Source organism: Apium graveolens, chromosome 9, assembly GCF_009905375.1.
Source record: "Apium graveolens cultivar Ventura chromosome 9, ASM990537v1, whole genome shotgun sequence".
Taxonomy (NCBI): Eukaryota; Viridiplantae; Streptophyta; class Magnoliopsida; order Apiales; family Apiaceae; genus Apium; species Apium graveolens.
Window position 1 is genome coordinate 176,831,068 of NC_133655.1, and position 16,869 is coordinate 176,847,936.

General features: G+C 32.8%; 1 protein-coding gene across 3 annotated transcripts; it reads right to left on the bottom strand.

Annotated features, from left to right (window-relative positions):
• Nucleotides 1-9,664: 9,664 nt before the first annotated feature.
• On the bottom strand, nucleotides 9,665-14,956 carry LOC141684228 (uncharacterized). 3 transcript variants are annotated; one of them, XM_074489098.1, is made up of 4 exons: nucleotides 14,889-14,956; nucleotides 14,738-14,809; nucleotides 12,156-12,920; nucleotides 9,665-10,366 (listed from the first exon to the last, which is right to left on the bottom strand). In XM_074489098.1, the coding sequence occupies exons 2-4, from the start codon at nucleotides 14,749-14,751 to the stop codon at nucleotides 10,051-10,053; spliced, it is 1,095 nt and encodes a 364-aa protein (XP_074345199.1). In that variant the 5' UTR covers nucleotides 14,752-14,809; nucleotides 14,889-14,956; the 3' UTR covers nucleotides 9,665-10,050. The 3 variants fall into 3 exon arrangements, with proteins under 3 accessions (XP_074345199.1, XP_074345198.1, XP_074345200.1); XM_074489097.1 differs by lacking the exon at nucleotides 14,889-14,956 and having other exon boundaries at nucleotides 14,738-14,877; XM_074489099.1 differs by lacking the exons at nucleotides 9,665-10,366; nucleotides 14,889-14,956 and having other exon boundaries at nucleotides 12,152-12,920; nucleotides 14,738-14,877.
• Between the last annotated feature and the right edge of the window lie 1,913 nt (nucleotides 14,957-16,869).

A 16,869-nucleotide genomic window follows, 5' to 3' on the forward strand; every position in this document is an offset into this window, starting at 1 on the left:
CCTGATGGCCTCAAGTCTAGCCACTGGAGCATAGGTTTCATCATAATCAATGCCTTCAGCTTGAGAATACCCTTTAGCTACCAGTCTTGCCTTGTTTCTTGTAACCACACCATCTTCATCTAGTTTATTCCTGAATACCCACCTAGTACCAACAGCTTTCTTATGTACAGGCCTAGGTACCAGTTTCCAGACTTGTTGACTTTCAAACTGATTGAGTTCATCTTGCATAGCAATCACCCAATCTGGATCAGTCAGTGCTTCTTCAATTTTCTTAGGTTCCATCTCAGAAAGAAATCCTGAGAACAGACACTCATTTTGAGTAGCACGTCTAGTTCTGACTCCAACATCTGGATCACCAATAATCAACTTAAAAGGGTGAGCTTTATTCCAGACAGTCTGTCTTGGAAGATTTGATCTTGATGATTCGCCTTGAAATTCATTGTGATGTTGTGTCCTACTAGATGATCCTTCAGCATCTCCCCCTGAGTTGTTGCCATGTTGACTTGAAGATTCTCCGTCAGTAGCAGTGGTATCTCCATTATTGCCAAAGTTTCCATCACTATTACCTTGAGTATCATCAGGATTAACAGGTTCTTCACCAGCAACAACCTCAGGTTCTTGACCATGTTCTGATTCTGAATCTGACGTATCATCAAACTTCAGTTTCTCAGAAGGATCTTCAGTTTGGATACTAGGGAGTTTAGTGTCATCAAATGTAACATTGACACTTTCAGTTACTTTGTGTTGATCAATGATATATACTCTATATGATCTTCTTCCATATCCAACAAAAATACCCTCATATGCCTTTGCCTCGAACTTACCACGACGATCATCACCATCCTTGAGCACGAAGCATCTGGCACCAAATACATGAAAGTATTTGATAGAAGGTTTCTGTTCATTCAAAATCTCATAAGGAGTTTTCATGAAGTCTTTGTTGATTAGAGTTCGATTCTGAGTATAACATGCAGTATTGACAGCTTCAGCCCAAAAGTACATTGGAAGACCTGATTCACTTAACATCGTTCTTGCAGCTTCAATCAATGTACGATTCTTCCTTTCTACCACTCCATTTTGCTGAGGGGTTCTAGGAGCTGAAAATTGTCTAGTAATCCCTTTGTCTGTACAGAATCCATTGAGAAGTGCATTCTTGAATTCTGTCCCATTATCTGACCTTATTGCTCTAACAGAGACGTTAGAATCTAACTCAATCATCTTGATATGATCAATCACAACTTGTGGTGTTTCATCCTTAGAGTGAAGAAATAAAACCCACGTATACTTGGAATAGTCATCAACTATCACAAGACAGTAACACTTCTTTGACATAGAAAGGATATTAACTGGACCAAATAAATCCATGTGCAATAATTGCAGAACACCAGTTATGGAAGATGTGTCAGTGCCTTTGTGACTTGCTTTCTTTGACTTTCCTTTCTGGAAAGCCTCACATAGTCCTTCTGGAGAGAATTCCAGCTGAGGCAGACCTCTTACCAATTCTCTTTTGGCAAGAGAATTCATTGTTTTGAAATTGAGATGAGAAAGTCTCTTGTGCCATAGCCAACTCTCATCTGACGATGCTTTTGCATAGAAACAATTGACTTCAAGATTGCTTCCAGAGTTCACGTCAGCTACGAACAGATTTCCTTTCCGGATTCCCATTAAGGAGGGTTTTTCACTTTTCTTGTGCAAAATCTGACACTTCAGCTTGTCGAATAAAACATTGTAGCCGTTGTCACAGAACTGACTAATGCTAAGCAGATTGTGTTCAAGTCCTTGCACAACATATACATTTTCAATGATAACATTTCCAGCTAGCAAACAGCCATATCCCTCCGTTAAACCTTTGTTGTTATCTCCAAAGGTAACCACTGGGCCAACTTTCTCAACCACATTTGATAGCAGGGCTCTATCTCCGGTCATATGTCTTGACGATCCGCTGTCAAGAATCCACACTACCGGTTGTACCTGTTTAATGCCCTGCAATACAAATGGATTAGACCTTCTTCGGAACCCAAGCTTGGCTGGGTCCGGCATACTTGTAAAATTGGCCTTTATCAGGCAAAACAACATTCTTAATTTCAATATTCTCAACGTTCTCAATGACTGAACATTTGACCTTGTGAACAGCCTTGACAAATTTCTGTTTAGGCTTAGGCACAAATGTCTCCTTTCTAGCTTTAGGAGGACTAGCAGTCTTAGACCTATCATGCTTTCTATTATTCACATGCTGACGAGGAGTAGTCTTATCATTAGAAACATGCTTACCATTAAAATAAGCAAACAACAGATTAAAAGCACAAGACATACAATCAGGAACACCACATGCTTTATGAGAAGGATTAACAATAGGCAACTTATGCATGGTAGACATGGCATTTGTGTTATCCAACTCATGTGTGTCTGAGTTAGTCTCAGTTGCTTTCACAACCTTGACTGGAACTTTTGACACACTTGACTTGGAGACAGCTTTCCCATTAGCATTATCTTCAGCACGGATTTCTTCTTGAATAATAAAAGAGGTCTCATCAAATGGTTCAACAATTGATTCTTTATAGAGGGGTTCATCAACACCCTTAAGCACATGTGGTACTTCCCTGCCTTTAGCACATACATGAGGAGGGGAGTTTATGCCTAATTTTCCAATAGCAATATTGTAATCATAACCTATTCCATGTGTTTGATTAACAGCTTGCTTATTGTAAAACTCTTTGGACTTCGAACAAGAATTAAAGTAAGCTTTAACCTTAGCCTCAAGACCGGTGATCTTGTCTTTGAGAATAGTTTCGAGTTGTCTATAACAGTCAACTCTATTCTCTAGAAAAGATACTTGATCGTTTAGTTTATCTTGATTAATGTGCACAAGTCTTAATTCATTGACCTCTTTCTCAAGGTCTTTGATTTGTTGATTTAACAATTCATTATCACGACGAGCACAATCTAAGGAACCTCCTAGATGATAAACTAATTCAGCATCAGTAAATTTTACCTCTTTTCTTGACGATGAGGTGCTTGCATTACTAGCCATGAGAGCAAGATTCCCAACTTCTTCATCTTCACTGTCAGTATCATCCCAGCTTCTTCCCTTTGCCAGGTACGCCCTTTCAGATTTACTCTTCTGATTAGAATCGTAAGAGTTCTTCCTAGCTTGTTTTGGCTTCCTGCATTCTGTGGCAAAGTGTCCCAACTCATTACAGTTGAAGCATCGAATGGTGCTTCGATCAACCATCCCTGTTTTATACCCACCACTGCTGGTGTTAGAGGATGAAGATCCACCTTTCTGAAATCTGTTGTAGTTGGACTTGTACTTGAACTTGGGATTCCTTTTGAATCTGACATTTGAGAATCTCTTGACAATCAGGGCCATTGACTCATCCTCCAATTGCTCCAGTTCTTCCAAGGAATAATAATCATCTCCTGATTGATTTGTAGTAGGAGAATCAAATTCTGCTACTATCACATTATCTTCAACCTTGGAAGACTGTACCATTCTTTCTGACTGTTGAGATTGTTATTGATATTGTGGTTGTTGTTGTTGTTCATCAGCTACTAGAGCAGTAGACGTGCTGACCACTCTTCCTTTCCCGTAAACTTCCTTCTGCTGAATCTGCTCCAACTCATAAGTCTTTAACACACCATAGAGCCTTTCCAAAGAAATCTCACTCAGATCTCTTGCTTCTCTTATGGCAGTGATTCTATGTTCGAGATGAGTTGGCAGTGTTAAAAGGAACTTTTTGTTGACCTCCCTGATGGAATAGTATTTGCCATTAATGTTCAGGTTGTTGATCAATGCATTGTACCTCTCAAACACTTCAGTGATTCCTTCTCCTGGATTGGATTTAAAGTATTCATACTCAGAGGTTAGGATTTCTAGTTTGTTCTCCCTAACTTCCTCTGTGCCTTCATTAATAATCTCAATAGTTTCCCAGATATGTTTGGAATCTTTACAATTCATCACATGTCTATTCATCAGGGGATTAAGGGAATCTACTAAGATTAATTGAAGGCTAGCATCCAGGGAAGCTTCTTCTATTTCAGCAGGAGAGAAGTCCTCAGGATCCTTCACATAAGTTCTCGCTTTGGTGATCACCACATCATTTTCTATTACCTCTGGTTCCATAACCATAGGAATTTTTGGACCCTTCTTCAACACTTGCAAATATTTGGGATTAGCAACCTGTAAAAACAGTAGCATCTTCTTCTTCCACATAACATAATTTTCTTTATCAAAAAGTGGAATTTTAACGGTTCCAACTTTTTGTGTAGTCATTATGAATTTTTTTGAGTGAATAAAAAATTCAAGAAGTGAAAGAAACACAAAAGTCTAGGATCTAGATTTGTACGTTAATCAGAAGGCTCTGATACCAATTGTTAGGTCCCAATTTGTTTGTAGAAGGGGGGGTTGAATGCAAACAATACCGTTTAATCGAATAAAATGCGGAATAAAATTGTGAAACAAAATTCAAGTTAAATAAAACTTTTATTAAACTTGAAAGGTGTTACAACTACGGTATCGGTTACAAGGGATTAATCTCAAATCAATTATTACAAATCTAGAATAAATTCGACATGAACTTTTTCTATTTTTGTAATTAAAAGATCAAATGCTAAATGCGATTTGAGATTAAGTTCTAGGGATTTTAATCCGCTAGATTGATACACAAGAACAAGATAAGTATTTCTAGTTGATTGGATTTAACTTTACAATCTAGAAATTGATCTTGAAGTTGCAGATGAGATGAAATATTTTTCTGCTCCTTTTTCTTTTGTTCTTGAGTTTGTGTTCTGTTTTTGATTGCTTGTGAAATAATAATCTTCTGCTCCTTTTTATCAAACAGCCGAATGTAAACATGTACTGGCATGACAATCTTCTTTGGCCAGCAAGACTTTCGGTATGACAAAATTTACTACTAGCAAGACAATTAAAATGAGCTAGCAAGACTTTCGGTATGACTATTGATTGTCATACCGATTGTCATATTAGTTCAAATAAATTGTCTTGCTGAATTAATAACAGATTTTAATCTAAACAGAAATTCTAATAAGACAATTAAATGTATTGGCATGACTTTCGGTATGACTATCAATTGTCATACCGATTGTCATACTAGTTCAAATGAATTGTCTTGCTGAATTTAAGCAGATTTTAAACCAATTAAAATCTTGTAAATCCTTAATATTAATTCTAAATTAATTAATCAATTTAATTCAATTAATCAATAAATTAATCTTTGCAGATATAATTTATTTTCTTAATTAATTAAATTATATGACTTAATTAATTAATAGAGAATTAATACTAACCCTGAGCAGCATCCATTCTTCTGACAATCTTCTGAAAGTCACTGAGACTTATGAATCAATTCCGCCACTTCAATGCTGACACTCGATGTACTGTCTGGTTCATTAGTGACTAACTTCCGTGACGTTTCTTCATGTCTTGACTTTGATATTCTGATTGAATCCTTGTAATAAATGATACCCTGACGAGATCTCTGTCACTTGATTAAATCCACGATCTTGATTTATATCACTGAGGCATGATCAAATTCTTGAACTTCTTCCAGTGAATCTTCAAGTCTGCAGATGAACAATGTTTCTTTATTCTTTGACAGATGTTACATTGTGAGATCTCTCTGACGATTGATCCACTATTTACTTATTACATTCTTATTTGAGTTGAGTTAAATACTCGAATAAACGAGTAGGCTATGACATATGCCTTTCAGCAATGATTATAATTGGATATTCACGTTTATTTTAAAAACCAGAGTTAGACTGCTGATCATTCACGCACTAACCCCGAGTAAGGCACACAGTTGTGCTCTATATACTGGATCTAAGGCACACAATGGCCTAATACGACCACGAATCTGGTCTGACCATGAATTTGGTCCACATTTTAGAAAACCATCCAATTCGATAATGACAACATAATAAACAATGTAATTCAATAAACAAAATCATAAACAATAGTGACAAGATATTTGTCTCAAAGCATAGGGTAATTCATGGGCATCATAAAGGTATAACAAGGTATTGTAGTAGGTATGAATATTTGTACGTTAAAAAATCCATTTCGGTAATCGGTGTATGATATATATATATTTGTTGAGTAGTACGTATGTATGTGGTTCGTATCTGGGAATTTAACAATCAATGGTTTACAAAGAATAAGGTTTACAGCACAAATATCAATTGAGGTGATCAGGGTTCAAGGTTAATTAATTCAAAGCACTTGCAATATAAAATAGAACTATTTTGAATACATATCACAAGAAAGTTAAGAGATACTTGCCTTATCTCAAATGACTTCTCTTTCACTTGCACTCGTTTATCGGTTCTATTCACTGACCACTTGTTTTCCCTTTTTATGCCTCGCTTCCTCTGCTGGACATTACAAATACCTATCAATACTCATTCTCATCTTATTCTAATCATCACGTAGACGTTACAAGCTTCTATTTACCCTTCCTTTCACCCAAATCCGACTTACGGATTGAAAGTTATGACGAAACTCGTCAAACAATGAATATACAGGCGTATAACACATCAATTAGATCACACATAGCATATAGCACGTAAGATATTCGATAAAGATAACTTTTCAAAGAAGGTTCGGGGTTAAAATGATTTTTCGAGTATTTAATACGAATTGTTGAACATTTTTTGGAATTAAAACGGGTAATAGAATCATTTTATAAATAAAAAAAGGTTTGAATACCCGAATTTGACTTTAAAATCACTTAATAATGATTATCGAGCTTTGAACATAATTTAGAATAATATTTTAAAGTTCGAAACTATTTTTTGAAATTTTTAAATCAAAAAAATAATTAAATCTAATTAAATAATCAATTAAAGTTAATAAATAAGTAATTAAATAAATTAATTGACTAATTAATAGACTAATTAAATTATTAATTATTAACTAAAATTAATTAATTAAATAATTCAGATTTATTTTTGAATTAAAAATAATTTTTTTGGAATTAAAATTATGATTTTTGGAATTTTTAAATATTAGAATGAATTTCTGGAATTAAGATAAATAGAAAATATGATTTTTAAATAATTTTAAAACAGGATTCCTATTTTTTCAAATTCCAGAAACTACAGGGACCTAACTGCATCGTTTTCAAAACTACAGGTATCAAACTGTAATTTTTATACCCCGTCGCCAGAAAACGTCCCGTCTCGCCGGAGAAGACGATTCCGGTACGGTCAGGCCAACACAAGCTCTAAAAATACTCTATAAATCACAGGAAATCAAATAACCTCTGAGTGCTCCGGCCAGCTCGACTTCGGTACTGTCTTTACTTCAAACCACCACCAATTGATTCTTTTTTACAAGCTCTACACGTTGGTATCAACCAATTTCACTAATAACCCCTGGATCAAAAACCCCCAAATTTCAATTAAGAACATTCAAACCGAATAAGAACCCTAATTTCATAATTCGAAGATTAAACAAAGATTTGGACATGTTATTGAACTCCAAATCACTATTATGACATACCAAAATGATCAGAATTCAATACTCTATAATATGCAAGCATCAAATCATACAAACAACATCAAAATCAAAAATTCTTAATTTAATCATAATTAATTTGAAAATAAATAAAATTATAGAAAAATATCTATTGATTATGCAGTAGTGTGGATTATGGAATCTGATAGTACTTCTCAAGACCTTCGTTTTGGTTACTTGAACATAAAAATCCGACTTCGATAACGCCTTCAAATCTCCTTTTGATTATGAAGAACATGATGAATTCTAAGGTTTTACTCTAGAAATTATATAATTTTATTGTTTAATTGTGTTTATTTGTACAAAATAAAATACGCTAACGGCTATTTATATTTACAGAATATTGGTACCCCGTTGGATCATATCAAATATAAAAATAGAACAGTTAATCGTTAAGTATTAATAAAACTGATCCAATTCGGTACCGGTTTTAGGATAAATATCAAAACAGGCTTTTTGTAAATACAATCTTGGTCTCAGCACTTTGGTTACACGAATTACGAGAAGATAATATAATAGTTTAATCAAAATATCCTGTTTCTCGAAAATACGGGTTTTATCGATTTACCGAAATGAAAATTGTATCGTAAAATTCGTACCAGAAACCGTACAGGTAAAACCGTACTCCGGATCGAAAAAGTCAAAACACGGAAAATGCTCGGAATAATCAAATTAGGTTAGAAAGGAGTTTTTCCGAGACTTCCGGGTAGTAAAAACGTAAAAACGGTTGAAGTTGGACGATTCCCGATTATTCGAAATAGTTTATAATTAATATGAAAAATAATTTATTAAATTTATAAATACTTTATAAAATCATATAACAACATATAAATTAATAGAAAAATATCAAAATTATCTATATTTTATTTTAGACATATAAAAATTAAAATTCTCAAATTTTACCACATAGAAACACCTAAATACAGACACCAATTAACAGATAATTCACCAAAATTCATATAATAATCATATAATACTTATTTATTGACAAAAATAATTACACGTCAATCCCGGATATTACACTAGGTGCTTACTTCAATCCATAAAGTGCTTTCAAAAGATAGTAAACATAATCTGGAAAGTTGGGGTCTTCAAAACTTGGAGGTTGATTAACATAGACTTCCTCCTCCAAATCTCCATTCAGAAATGCACTTTTAACATCTATTTGATAGACTTTGAAATTGGCATGTGCTGCATAGGCTAGAAAGATTCTGATTGCTTCAAGTCTTGCAACTGGAGCAAATGTTTCATCAAAATCTATTCCTTCTTGTTGAAAGTAGCCTTTAGTAACCAATCGGGATTTATTCCTTATTAATTAACGATTACCCAAAATTTATGTTTGTACTGTCCAAGAAATACATCCCAAAAATCATCTTTATTACAATGTAAGATTATACTACGTTATAAATTACTACACGCGATCTATCATTTTTAGAGTACCATAAATGGCCATTTTGGTTGTTTATATTTATTTCGTGTAATCTAGGTCATTTTTTAATGAAATAACTATTATTGGAAAACCTTATATTAAATACAAAATGAAAGATTTTGGAAGTCTAACTCATCAATCACTTTGTGAATTTTTTTTTTAAAGATACCTACAAATGAATTTATGATAGATTTATGAACGCAAATTTCACTAATACTAAATTAGCCAACTTATTTTGCATATTAGCCAACTAATTTTGCATATTAACTATAGTTTATTGTATGTGAATATATGAGCCATTTAGTTACATATACTTATATATATATAGAGTATATATATATATATATTAAATTTTAGACTTTTGTAGATTCAAACATATTAATTACACAACTTGTACATATTAAATACAAGAAAATTAATTATTAGGTATATATTAATATTTCAATTGATAATTAATCGAATTATATTAGTTATATTATATAATTTTATTAATAAACATAAAATAAATAAATATAAATACCTATAAAAAATTCTAAAAATGACATATGCCTCTCACAGCTCATTATGCTAGTTTTACACAATATCTAACATGCCTTCGGAAGTAAAAAATACCATCAAAATTGTTTCAACGCTGTCGTAAAACAAATAATGATTTAGAAAACTTTGGTTAAGAACACAAATTTTTTAAAAAAAAATCAGAGAAAGATGAAAATACCAGACATCCTACACATAACTTGCTCAACATCACCGTGCATTGTTTGTACGGCCACAATACACATTCACACCTTACAAGCCATGAAACATGGTAGCCAACAAAAGGCATGTCCCCTTCTTTCGCGTGATACACATCTTTGCTTCATCCAGCACCTTCAAATCATCCAGCACAAAGCATAAGGAATTTTGGTTTCCCTCGATTTGCGTTGTTTTAGTTTTCCGGATAGTAATATTTTAACACTTTCTCGATGTCTATTAACCAACAAATAAAAACTAATATCTCAACATTTTTTTGGCAACAGTGCACAATGTGAAGCATTCTTCGATAATTTTATTGAAATACACAAGAAAAATTGAGGCAAAAGACATATTATCGTCCCCTGGAACCCGATTCTTTCATGTCCTCAAGTGATGACGGAAAAAGCTCTATATAACGTCTTCCAAGTGTCATCCGGTCCTTCGACAACGCTCCTTTTGCATCATCCAGATCGGCAAACTCTACAAATGCTTCTCCGGTTGGCCTTCCATCCATATTACTTGTTATATGTATCGAGTCTTCAGAGAGCACATATTCTTTAAAAAACTCCATTATATCATCCTTCCCAGCTGAAAATGGCAAGCCCCTCATTCGCACGACAGTAGTTTGTTCGGGGGAGTCGTCTCCTCCATCATGCGAGGCACTAGATCTGATTAACAAAGCTTCCATTATAAACTTCTATCGTCAAAGTTGCGAGTTTGATACCAATTTAAACATGTAATAAAAAACTATAAGCTGTAAGAAATGTTAAACAATCTAAAGAACATAGTTATATAATGTCAAGATTGTAATTTCAAGCGGATAACAATAAGTATGGCAAAGAGAACTACAGAATACAGTCAATAGTTTTCTATGACAATATTGGCGATACTACTCCAACTAGGCAAAAAGCCAATGCACAAAAAGTCAAACTCGGTCTATAATTATAAACAGCTAATAGCAAAGCAGTGCATTGGAAAAATCTAACAGGCGGCCATGTCGCTAATTTGGTTCAGATAAGGACCAATAAATTTACAGTAGATTAATCTTCATAGAGTCAAAGTTAGTTCTTCAGCCACATATACAAACAAGCACTAAGAAACATGGCTAGCTATGTCTATTAGTTGTATAAGGAGTAAACATATCACTTTTACCAAAAAATATCTAGAGCAATTAACACTTGTAAAACAATTAAATTGAAAAATAAAATAAGCTACTTAGACAGTACTATCACATTCAAAAAACAACCAACATAAAAGACATTCCCCTATATCTTCAAAAAGCAAGACAAAAAGTTATAAAACGGATCTGGGAGAAAAAAAGTTTCAAGTATGCAAAATGAGCACCTATCATTAAAACTGATCTATTCTACTATGATTTGTTTATATAGCAGGAAGACTGTATCAGAATTAAATAGAGGGGAACCGGATGATATTTTAATACTCTAGTAAAAAAATTGGCTAATACCACCAAAATGACAGAGATAAATTTTAGAAGTCTGTGTTGTGTAAGTGCATGTAATGGGCCAAAATGGAATATGTTGTTTTCCCAAAGCACAATGAACTCTTGACTAAAACAGAGCGCCAGAGCAGTAGTTCCGAAAAGCACAATGAACTCTTGACTAAAACAGAGCGGTAGTTCCGGAAAGCACATTATTATTCCACATGTTCGCATTCTATATAGCTCTAGTAACATCAAAATTCAGAGGCCTACAACATTTAAGAAGGATGATACAGTTACAAGAGCAGGCATCCTCTTAATATCACGATTGTTTAAAATGCATTAAAAGAATAAAAATAACTAAGTGAATAAAAAACAAAAATTAAAAAGATGCATTTGCAAAAGGTATTAGACTGGAATGGAGGCAAGTAATTCTGCAAACACAGCAGAAGTTGAAAAATTTTGACCATTGTCTAATAATATTAGTTAAATGCCAAATATTCCAGAATGTCTACTATTTAGAGTATTCAAATTTCAAACACATGTATTTTCAAACTGTTATTCTCAAAGCTAAAGTAGCAGTGCCCAAGTTATAAACAATACTGCTATTATGTATCAGATTAAAGTGATTAATTTACCATAACCAGCCAGACAGATATTAAGCATAAATATAATTAGCCATAAAAAGAAGAGGAGGAAGGCATAAATATCAAGGATGATAACTAGGAAAACTTCACCCAAATAGATCACATACCACTATATATATTTACCATAGCAGAGACCTTAACAAAAAAATCAAACTTTATCATGTGCTAAATGAAGATCTACTTAGACAGAGATTATACTACGACACTCTAATTAAGTGCAAAGTACTGAAGGACAGAAGTACATATGCTGAAACTGTTACTGCAATATCATATAATTCATCATAGAGCAGCAAAGCTCCAAGAGTATGGATTACAAAAATAATAACACCATGCCAAATTAAAGGAATCAGACTGCAAAGAAAGATTAATCACCTTCCCCTTGATACTGCTTCTTGGCACTCCTCCATTGATGATGGAAAAAGTTCTATATAGCGACTCCCAAGAGTCTTCCGATCATTCACCATTGCAGCTTTCGAGTTCTCTGCACTTGAAAACTCCACAAATGCTTCTCCAGTTGGTCTTCCTTCTGAATTAACTGTAATATGAATCGAGTCTTCTCGTATATCAAAGTTCCTAAAGAAATCCAAAATTTCGTCCTTTCCAGCGGAGAATGGCAATCCTCTCAACCGCAAAACACCAGTGTGCTCTGCAGACTCCTTCCCCTCATCATGAGATTTTGCCCTCGATGACCTTGGCATTCCATGAGGAGAACCACCACGAGCATCTGAAACTTCATTGGCAATTGCCTTGTAGTATTCTTGTCTCTTGCTCCTGAAAACCTCAACATACCTCCTACCAATATTTTGCCTATTCCTCTGTAGAGCAAAATCTACTTGAAGAGGAAACCCCAATACACAATAAGCTTCCCCCGAGAATTTTCCATTCTTGTGTACAAGTAAAACATCCACTACGTCAAGACCATGGAAAAACTCATAGACATCACTTTCAGAACAATCAAAAGGTAAGCCTCGAAGCCGGACAACAGGGAAAGGTGGAGGTTGACTAACATAAGAGTAAGCCGGTGGACTGTACATGTAATTTGATCCTGATCCAGTCCCGTAATACGTAGAACCCTGATCAAGTAAACGCTGCCTTTTCAAACCCAACTCACGGGGATCAGCACCATCCATGTAACCACTACAGTTCAAGTTAAAGGAAAACAATTAACAAGGATATTGGGCATTACTAGTGAATTATTTAAAATTTCAACATCCCTTCTCATGGAATCCTTATATACATTATAAATTAATGAACACTGAAAACTCACATATCCATTTCAAAAAGTAAATGTGGTGAATAGGCTTAATATGCATTCATCAGCTATTGTTCATTCTTAATTTTTGTGTAACAATTATATGTTTTAATCAGCAAAGTGTTTGATGTGCGAAGATTAATAACAGTATTTGAAATCGCTTCACACATTAATGCAATTAACTAAAGAACTAATCTATAGAGTCATTTTAATTTCCACACAATGTTCCAATAATTAAGAAATTATAGCTAAATTATCTATACAGCAGCACGAATAACAGTACTGAACCATGCCATCCAATTTTACTTTAATAAAAACCTTTCATAAATATGTAATCAACAAGTAGTGGCCAGTGCCCTAAATTGAGCTTAAATGAGGCAACGATTAATTAACACCTAGGTGGTATGCGGATCCAACTTGAGTAAAAAACAGTTTCCTTGGTGTTTTGGGGGCTAGATCGGGAAAAATAAGATATGATCAGGAAAAACTAGAGGAATCAGAGTCATTCAGGAATAGAATAAAAACCTACAGGGAAAAAAATCATAGCAAATTTGCAGGGGTAATTTTTTCATTCTAAAAGGCAGGTAATTCACACTTATACGTTAAGTCTCATATACAAAAACCATACAGTGAGAGCAACTTTTGACATACCTAGGCGAACTTTGTGTAGAAAATAGAGGAGTCGGTGAGGCATTTATAGAGAGAACAGAGTAAGCTCATTTGTGTAACAAAATGAAACGCTAGAAGTAGTATAAATTTTTATCATTATATAATACATTTTTTATATATTAAACAACCAAATGCATCAAAAAGAATAGGCCGGGATTTAAGATGAAAGAAAAATTAAAACAATGGAATAAATAAAGATCAGTTTAATTTGTTTTAAATGTTAATGCATACTCGGGAAACACTTATTGGGGCCCTCAAATGCAACTTTCATGTGGTGATTTACGATATCCTCCAATGCAGAATTATTAGCAATTTCTAGAACACTTCTTCTTAATGAAGTAAATTTCGGAAACAACAATAATAATTTAATGCGTCGAACTCGTATATTTAGAGCACCCCCTCTAACCCTACTCTAGTAATGAAAGGCATATTCACCTTTTAACTTTTTCCCAAGTCATTACCTGGCACTATTTATTTACTAGAAAAAATTCAATAAACATATAAGAAGATCTAGCATCCCAAAATTTCAGGCAGGTACTGAAGGGTGTTTGAGAAAATCATCACAGTTACAAAAACATAATTTGGTGCATAACATGGATCCCATATGAAACAAACTATTAAGATTTGAAATTTCCTTAAGGGTATCCCAAATGCGTAAGTTTGTAATCGAGAGATACTCAATGGGGCCCTCCAATGCAGTTTTCATGTAATAATTTACGATATCATCCAATTCAGAATTATTTCCACTAAAACTTGTCTAAATCATCAATTTACAACATCGTTTCGCAAATGAATCAGAATCAAAATTCACTTTAAGTAAAATGAAAATCACTATACCAATTGAATGAATTAAATATGAATTAAATATAAAGCTGTACGCAATCAATTTATCATAAATAACATATTAAAATTAAAAACCTAAGACAGATACAAGCGTGTATATTACATAAACATAAATTAAATCAGACAACACAAAGAGATACAAAGATAAATAGATACAAGTGTGTAGTTGAATGTAACCAAAGCATCTTACCCTCTGTAATACATGTTTGAAATTTGGTTATGTTTGAAGCAGATTGGTCGTACTCGTGAGGAAGAACAACGGACAGACAGCTTTTTAAAGATTTCTCCCTACTCTATACGTCGCCGTTTTGATGGGCTTTTTTTGTGAGAAATTTATCTCAAAACCCTACCCACCTACGTATTGGGTTTTGTACACTTTTTGGATGAAAGCCCAATTTGTAACTTTCTCTTTTACTTGGAAATTTTATAATTTATAATTTAAAATTAATAAGTAACTTATAATTGATAATTAGATAAATATTTATAAGTTATTTAAGTATTTGAATAATTTTACTTATAAGTCAGTATTTTCTTTCACTTAAATGAACTAAAATAAATGATTTTTACATATAATTATCCTAATTCGTGAATTTTAAATTGGATTGACAATAAAAAAATAGTTATATTAAAATCAAAGTTAATAAAAAAGAATTAAAATATCAAACTAAGTTGAGAAAAAATACTTCGTTGCTAATATTCAACTTATCAGCTTATAAGTTGTAAATTTGACTTGTAAGTTAGACAAATAAACACTCGTCAATAAGTTATAACGAACTTATAAGTAAATAGGCCCACTTAATTAGATAACCAAACATGCCTTATTTGTTTTTGAAGTTCAATAAATATATTATTATTGAATTAAATTTGTTATTTGTTTTTGAAGTTCAGTAAATATATTATTATTAAATTAAATTAGATTTAATTGATTGGGAAATTTATTCATATCCATTATGGTACACGAAATTGTAAATATATAAAACAAATAATGTGTGACACATGTTTTGATTGAAATAAAAGTAGCGTGGTTATTTTTGATAATTTAATTTTATTGTTATATTATTAGTAAATTTCTTAAAAGTGTAATTATGCCTCGATATATTTTTTAATTAAAACAGATATTTATAATGATCATGCACGCGAAAATAGGTAAATAATTTTTTGTAATAATTAAAATATGTTTAGTTTGTTCTTGGTCTAAAAGTTATTGTTGAAAAAAGTAATTGTCCCCCATATTTTTTTTGAAACAAACTATTTTTCATTTTTTTAGGAAGGAGGTGATTCAAATTTCATCATAAATATTATTTTTAATTGTTTTTACATCAAAATATATTAAATCAAAAAAATATTACCAAACAATCATCTGAGTTTAATAACAGCACTTTAATAGTCAATTTTAACAACAATACTGAAACATACCCTAAGTGTGTCTCTGAGTCCACGTACGTAAAAAGTGTTAAATATGTGTTTTAGTTATAATTTAATTAAGATAGTAAACATTTTCAATTGAAATAATTTTTCAAGTCATCTCATAGTTTTACACTTGAAAGGCATATGTCATGGCCTATTTGTTTAGTTCTAGGATTTAACTCAAGTTAAATAAAAATGTAATAAGTAAATAGCAGTTCGACAGTCACAGTGATCTCAGTAAGTATTACTCGTCAAAGAAAGAAGAATCAAAGTCAATCTACATTCTGGAAGAATTACATTACTGAAAGAAGCTCATTTATTTGATCAAGCCTCACTGAAATAAATCGAGAAAGTGGAACCACTTAAGTGACAGAGATCTCATCAAAATGACAGTCAAATTTACGGATATTCATTAAAAGGTAATAGGGTTCAAATTGAAGAAAATCACAGTCGTAAAGTCAAGACATGAAAAACCGTCACAGAAGTTAGTCACTCATGAACCATACAGTATATCGAGTGTCAACATTGAAGTAATAGAAGTTGTTCATAATTTTCAGTGATTTTCAAAATATTGGTTGCAGTCAAGAAATTGATTTAATTCTCTATTAATTAATTAAATCAATTAGTTATTTTAATTCAATCAGAATTAATTTATTCATTAAATTATCTAATTAGTTAATTAATTCAGTATTATTTTAATTAGTTTTTATGTGAGAGAGATTATCAAACTGTTTGGCAAGACAATCAAATGAACTGGAAAGACTATCCAGGATAATCTTGCCGATTGTCTTGGCAATTCTAGAGATAGTATTGTCGATTGTCTTGGCAGCTCTAGAGACCATCTTGCTGATAGTATTGCCAAGTATTTTGATTGTATTACCGATAGTCTTGGTAATACAATCATAGTCTTGGGGA

What these genes read in the sequence shown, in the direction of transcription:
- LOC141684228 (XM_074489098.1), bottom strand. An exon ending in GAAGCAGTATCAAGGGGAAG is followed by an intron (nt 10,367 to 12,155) that starts GTGATTAATCTT and finishes TTTGTTAATCAG; the next exon opens with ATCTAGTGCCTCGCATGATG.